We start from the raw sequence: 7,460 nt of genomic DNA, 5'->3' as shown, positions 1-7,460 counted from the left end.
AGTCATTAATTTGGCACTGGCATGCATATTTGGTATACGAACATATACTAAAATCGTAAACAATTTTATTTTAAATTCATTTGTACACGATCATTTAAATTTGTTTATTATTTGCTACAAGATCGTTTAGATTTAAGTAGTCAAATCTAAACAATCTTGTTTAAGATTCGTTGGTACAAGATCATTTAGATTTGGATAGTCAAATCTAGACAATTTTATTCAAGATTATTTAGTACACAATTGTTTAGATTTGACTATTTTAAACGATTTGTTAAGGTTTTTTGGTACACGATTGTTTAGAATTGTCTACACAATCTTTTAGATTTGGCTATCAAATCTAAACAATTTTTTTCAAGATCTTTTATATTTGGTACATGATTCTTGAACCAAATAATACCAGATTTATGAATGATTGAAAAGAAAATCATTATTTCAAAATAAATATAAAAGAAAAATGGCAGAAGAATAAGAGAAAAAAGACGGAAGAAAAAAAATCGCAAAAGAGTAAGTGAAGAAATATGATAAAAAAAGAAAATCAAACTTGAAATATTTTTATAAAATGTTCCGATTCATGAACTTTTCTATTTTGTTACACGAACCTTAGATATTTTAATAGTTTGTTATATTTATGAAAATTAACTTTTATAAATTCAACTCAAAACTAAACATCAACCTTGGCATTTACTTAGTTTTTCCGTCACTCATTAAATTTTCTAATCAATACTTAAATAAAATTAAATCTAAAATTTTGTCATCAAAATGATTCAATTCATAAGGAATTTACAACTAGATTTAAACTTTTTTTCTCGCAACTTAGGAAATAATAAGGTAAATTTTCGTAAATATAACAAAACATCAAAATATTTACGACTCGTGTAACAAGATTAAAAAGCATAAGAGGTCGGTAGAAACTTTTCATAAATTTCATATTTGCCCTTCATATCGGAAACAATTCATCACTTCTATTTCTTCTTCTTTGCGATTTATTTATCTTCTCTTCTAGATTTCTTTAGTTTTCTCTTCCATATTTTATTTCTTCTATTTTTATTTTTCTTCTTTTTCTTGCTTTCTTTCTTCATTTTCTCCTTCTTTCTTACAGCTCCTCTCGCAGAATATTAAGATTATTTAAATATCATTTTGATATGATCTAAGCGATCGTTTACCTAGTCAACACGATCGTTTAGTATGGCAAACACGATCATTTAGATTTGAAGTATTTTTTATATTATTAAAAAGAACTACATTATCGTGTACAACTTTCTACACGATCGTGTATCATTTCCTACATGATCACGTATCATGATCGTTTAGAAGAAGAATTACACAAACGCGTGTGGTCGATTAATCGCGTGTTGGGCATTTTTTGTATTTATGTAGGCTTGTGAGTTTTTTATGTTTTCAAAATTGTTTTATACACTATAAATATTTTACAGGTTTGATTACACAAACGCGCGTGTTAACTGGGGCATTTTTTGTATTTTCCATTGTAGGCCTGTGAATTTTTTATGTTTCAAGGTATTTTAATATCTACTAATTATTTTACTCGATTTGAAGCCCTACCTAATCAATTTTCTCTGTTAAAGACCTCAAGGTTTCTTCGATCACTAGTATTTTGCTTATCTCTTCGATCACTAGTATTTTGCTTATCTCTTTGTTGATTCCAAGAATTTTCTGTATTTTCTGTTTTTTCTGTTTGTAAATCTCTAATCATTCTTTGATACGTGTTTGCACCATTTTTTATCACCATTATAGGTTGAACATACTCTGATACCAATTTATGGAATACCAAAATGTGTTTGTATTTATTGATATCAAACTAAGAAATACAAAGTAATCAAAAGAAACTCAATACCACTTCAATAGAACCATAACCCTCTGACCTTCCTTTCTCTCAAGGAATGTTACAGCAAAGTTTGCCCTTCCTTTCTCTTGCCCTTCCTTTCTCTCAAAGAATGTTACAACCCTTTATCTTCACCAAAATCAGATCTTGATGTCTTTCTTCCTTTCCAAACTTCATATTTATAACCATCTACCTGCCTATATATCTAACTACCCCTAACCTCATATAAATCTAATCTAAATCTAGGTATATAACATATGATTTGATGTAATAAATTTGAATTGTCTTCCAAAATCTATGGATCCATCATTGCTCAAACTCAATGCATAATACATCATTATTACAACTAACTAAATGGAGCCTTCAGTTTTCTCTTGGCTTTCCCCTAAAAAGATCATACCATTACAAAAATTTGAAACACATCTTATTTCATAAGCAAGTGTAACTAAGGGATAAGAAATAGAGAGAGAGAAGTAGGATAAAAAGGACCAATAACTTCTACAAAAACTGAGCTAGCATTTTAAAGATCATTAATATCAAATTCAACCAAAGTATCAAACAGTCAAAAATTTGAATTTGTATGATGAATTTCAACCATTTTTGGCAGATAAAAGCTGTTTGGCACCAACCGAGAAGAATTCGGTGATTACTTCAAGAGGCATTCCCTTGGTTTCAGGAACTTTTAGAAAGACGAACACCCATGATATGATGCAAACAACTGCATACATCCCGAAAACACCACCAAGCCCAATGGAGTTAAGCAACACGGGCAATGTATATGTGACGATGATATCGCCAATCCAAAATGTCAATGCACAAATCGCAATACATAGGCCACGGACTCGGGTTGGGAAGATTTCTGCACATAATATGTTTGGGATTGGCCCGAAACCCATGACGAAGAAGCAGAAGTAAACAACTACACTGACTGTTGAGATAGATGCATTCAATATGCTGCCCATCTGCACTAGGCTACCAATAACTAGGATGACGAGGGATGCTATCAAGGCAGGGATGGTCCACAGTAATAAAGTCCTGCATGATGGGAGAAATATATGAAGTGTGAAATGTAGAAAAGTGGAAGAATAATCATGTCATTCTCGGTCAACAATTTTGTTGTCTATGAATGTTACAAGGCGTGTGGCTGGCATTAATAGAGGGAAAAGTGTCTTACCTACGACCTGAGATGTCCATTAATCTCATCGCCACTGCAATTGAAGGGAGCATCAATAATGTGGTTAGACCACTGATCAGTAAAGATGCAGAAGAAGAGCCAATCCCCAAGTTTGAAAGAAGGATTCCGACACCTGCTTTCTCAAGAATTTGTGGAGTGTAATACAAAACTCCATTTATGCCAGAGAACTGAAAATAAAATAAATTGGAGAAAAGACTATTAATAAAAGAAGCAGAAGAAGCCAAAGGTCTAAGATGCAAACAGTTTTACCTGCTGAAGTATTTGAATTCCTACTCCCACGAGCAGTGCGTGTTTGACTCCGGGTTCGAAAAGGTCAACCCAACTTGGCCCTTTTGTTACGCTTTCAGGATGGACCATAGCTGGTCCAACTGGATGCTGACTCATAAGCTCCTTCGAGTATAAAGCTGGTTGGCTGACCAATGCAGCAGCCTGAATATAGCCTCCATCGGTCAGGGCATCACCACCAGGAAGAGACACTATAGATCCTTGCTGAGGTCCAGAAATGCCCTCTTGGTGCAAATAAACTCTTTTAAACCCCCCTTCTTTGTTTCCATCAGGGCCTTCTCTCTCAGACCATTTCCAAGCAAGTTGCCAACCCCCACCAATCCCCATGCTTCCAACAGGTTCTCCAGCCAGACTGCCCTGTCTCATGCTTGAAAGACTACCATGAGCAGGTGCAACCATGTCCTTTTCCATGCTTGTCGTCTGTCTCGATATCAAAGGACTCCTTAAGTTATCATCCGAATCATTACCAGCACCATCCGACTGATAGTCCTCACCCTCTCTAGCAAGGCTTTCTTCATCCCACTCTTCGTTTCTATGTTGGTTACCTCCAACACTGAACATGCTGCCAAAATGTGGAAACAGTGTACTACGCATGCTTCCTGTATCAGGAAGCTTCTCGTGTACACTGCCGAAGAGAGTGACGAGAGGATCAACAAGCCCGCTCTGATTTATAATGCTTCCATGCCGAGACACTAGTCCAATAGAACTCTGTCCTGTAACTGGTCTAGCAACCCAGGAGACTCCTTGTTCAGGTCCATACAATTTGATTCCATCTTTGTCCGTCAGTAGATCTTGGTCAGGAAGGTCATCTGCTGGACCAATTATGTATTCCTCAAGAGAGGTCTCACCCCCAACTCCAAGACCCTCAACAAGTAAAGCCAACTCACCTGTTCATCAAAAGATTCAATCAGTAACATCTGAAGTTTGCTTGAGTGAGCCATTGTTGTAAAAGCCAACGACAACTGCAAGACACTAACTGACCCTAGAGTTTCTTTCCTATAACAATAGTATAAAAGAAAAGCCATCCATTTAAACACAAAATGGAGCAACTATAAACAACTGAAAAACCGTTAAGGACTATATTTAAACACAACAATCTAGTGCCACATTCAACAATAAATTTATTAATGCAGGTCATCAATGTCTGAAGCAATTGTAGTGTGCACTATGATAGACCCCCTATCATCCACCAATACACTAGACGAAGGAAGAAGAATTAGGTAGGCACGTGTGAGTTTGTTAGGGTAAGTAGTTAGGATATGTTTTATAAATAGGTTTGAATTATTGGAGGGAAGGGCAGTTAGGTTTTGAGATTTGAGTCTGGGCACCTTCGAGAGAGAAGGTAACAGATAGATTGTAACCGAATTAGGATTAATTCGTTTCTTTTATTATTTCACTTTGACCTTGGATTTATTTCATTTATCAATGGAAGTTCCATTGATAGAACACAATCTTAGTGTTTCATCCCACTACTAGAAGTCTACTATTAATACCGTAGTTTCACTGTGAATCACTGCATGTAAATAAGTCACAACCCAGCTATGACTACTTAAGTCATGAATCTAAAGTTAGAGCGAAAAGGTTTTTAAGTTATTCTTCTATGAGCTACTATTCAAAAGCGTTTCATAATGTTTCTAGTTTTAAATCAATTAAAAATTATTCAGCATGAACCATCAATAAGCATTCTTACAAACTTCCAACATCATGTATGAAAGAACAACACCAACGGTAGAAGAGTAAATTAGCATCAACAATAACTAACCAGATACATCCTCTCTGCCTCGGAGCCTCTGCAGCACTCGTTTGGCCTCGAGCATCCGGCCTTTACTGACAAGCCAGCGAGGTGACTCGGGCAAGAAAAATATTGTCAATGCTAAATATATAAGAGAGGGAATAAATAGGACCCCAAGCATCAATCTCCAACTCGGGGATTCCATTAAAGACATCCCAAAAACCATGCAGTATGAAAAGAACATTCCAGCAGAGCCAGTGAACTGAGGAAGTGTGTTTAATGATCCTCTAATTTCAGGGGGAGCAGTCTCAGATATGTACACCGGAACCAATGTAACAGCCAAACCTATTCCAAAACCATCCAAGAGCCTTCCTAGGAGAAGGATGTATACGTTGGGAGACCACAGCATTATAATGCCACCGATAAAGTAAAGAACAGATGATAAAATTAACAGCAACCGGCGTCCGAGCCAATCTGATATTGCTCCAGAACATGTTGTGATTACAGTGGCTCCGATAAGGGATGTGGCCACAATGAGCCCTTCTACAGTGGGGCTACTTTCAAGATTGAATTCCTTTTTAATGTACAGGACAGCTCCTGCAGCAACGACGGAGTCATGTTTTTTAAGAGCTTAGGATATAAATTTAAGAACACCATGATGCTGCTAATAAGGAAGGACACAACTTCAATAATTTTACCTTGGAACAAGGGAAAAAATAAGAGAGAAAGAATGAAACTACCTGCTATAGTCGCATTATCCCATCCTTGCAAAAAGTTTCCAACAGCAGCAGCAACAGCCACCAAAACAGAACCACTCATTTTGCTTCTTCAAATCGACAAGAAAATCTCAAAACAGACAACCAAGGAACCTAAAAGAGTACAAACCCAGATCGCTAACCAAACATCGAACAAAAATCAAGCTTTCAGAGAGAACCAATATCTCCATTCAGATCACTAGACTCAGAATTTAACTCCAGATTAACAGTCTGATAACAAAGAAAAATGAACCGTAAAAGGAAAAAAAGGAAGGCTTAAATGAAAACCCAAGTGTTCAAATCCAGCATAAGAGAGAAAACAAAAAAAAAATAGTGACCTATTGAGAATAAACAGTAAAGGTGATGAGAATTTTAGGGACCATCAGCAGCAAAGACAGCCATGAAATGCTCTGTTTTCACATGACAGCAAAAACCTAGTTAATACCCAAGAGACAAGATCAACAAATTGAAAAAGCAAGCAAAAGAAAAGAAAAGAAAGAAAGGACATCAATGTTATTAGCTGGAAGAAAGGCGAAAGTGAGCGATCCAAAAGCAAAAGAACATATGTAATACTTCAAGTTTAAAATGATATTTTATTCACTGCTCGTTTTCTTGTTCGACACTTGTCCTGCGGTTCACTCTTTTCACTACACGTCAGCTCTTTCAATCTAATCCCCAGCGTTTTCTTTATTATTTTCGTTCGTCTACAAGTTCCCATTTGTCATCTTTTTCACTGAAGATTCACACCCACCCTCCAAATGATTCATATATATCTCGATAAATTAACATGCATGAACAAGAACGGTGAATTTTCCCTTCAGAAAAAAAATTGGACGAGTTTTGCGAGCAAAGTTTGTTGCAGGAATCACGGAAAGAAGTGCGGCGAGTGAAGGAGTTAAATCAAATTTAGGGTTTTACAGAAATAGAAAAGAGAAGTCACCTAATTAGCTGATCAGTCCAAATTATCGCCATAGATATATTACTTGAAGTCAAAATCAGTCAGTGTTGTCAAGAAATGAGGTTGATGCAAATTTGCATTATAGAGTGAAAGAGATTGCAACTTTCCTATGGGTGTTTGAAAGAAAAGCTTACCATAAAAAGCCCGTCAATGAGTGTGAAGCACAGCGAGGCTCATAATCATTAGCAATGGCGGGATTTATGAGAGTGTGGTTATGATTTTTAAAGGACTGAATCATGATGCCCATGAAGAAAAGGAAAAGTTTTTTGGGAAAAGTAAATGGTTCCTTGGATTATTTTTACCGGCTATTTGGAGGAGTTGAGTTGGATTAGGGGTTTGCTTCCTTCACCAATTATTTAAAAGGTTTACTATTTCCTTATTTTTCATCCTCCTAATACTCACATTTCTCAAATCGTTATTTCAAAATTACCAATTACTTTTCTATAATTATTAACAACTTAACTCTTTTTTAGTTTTATTTGAATTTATTACTTTCAAAATCTTAAAATTTTACCTTTCAATTTTGTTTATTTTTAGATTTTATAATTTTAATTTTTAAGTTTTTATTAAATAATCATTTTCAATTATCCATTGTCAAAAGTCTATTATTTCATTTAAATAATTATAAAGTAAAACATTAAATTTAATTTTAAAAGTGTAGAAAACAATGAAACTTGATTAATTATAATTCTTTT

At 35.3% G+C, this 7,460-nt stretch overlaps 1 protein-coding gene across 7 annotated transcripts; it reads right to left on the bottom strand.

Annotated features, from left to right (window-relative positions):
• Nucleotides 1-2,121: 2,121 nt before the first annotated feature.
• Nucleotides 2,122-7,043, bottom strand: LOC101212786 (monosaccharide-sensing protein 2). Of its 7 annotated transcripts, none has more exons than XM_031887248.1 (7): nt 6,900-7,043; nt 6,146-6,241; nt 5,793-6,038; nt 5,083-5,649; nt 3,285-4,207; nt 3,015-3,202; nt 2,122-2,875 (listed from the first exon to the last, which is right to left on the bottom strand). In XM_031887248.1, the coding sequence occupies exons 3-7, from the start codon at nt 5,869-5,871 to the stop codon at nt 2,431-2,433; spliced, it is 2,202 nt and encodes a 733-aa protein (XP_031743108.1). In that variant the 5' UTR covers nt 5,872-6,038; nt 6,146-6,241; nt 6,900-7,043; the 3' UTR covers nt 2,122-2,430. The 7 variants fall into 7 exon arrangements, with proteins under 7 accessions (XP_031743108.1, XP_031743112.1, XP_031743109.1 ...); XM_031887252.1 differs by having other exon boundaries at nt 5,793-5,921; XM_031887249.1 differs by having other exon boundaries at nt 6,146-6,217.
• Nucleotides 7,044-7,460: the final 417 nt, after the last annotated feature.

This window comes from Cucumis sativus, chromosome 6, assembly GCF_000004075.3.
Source record: "Cucumis sativus cultivar 9930 chromosome 6, Cucumber_9930_V3, whole genome shotgun sequence".
NCBI classification, from domain to species: domain Eukaryota; kingdom Viridiplantae; phylum Streptophyta; class Magnoliopsida; order Cucurbitales; family Cucurbitaceae; genus Cucumis; species Cucumis sativus.
This window is presented reverse-complemented; position numbering and strand designations above follow the sequence as displayed.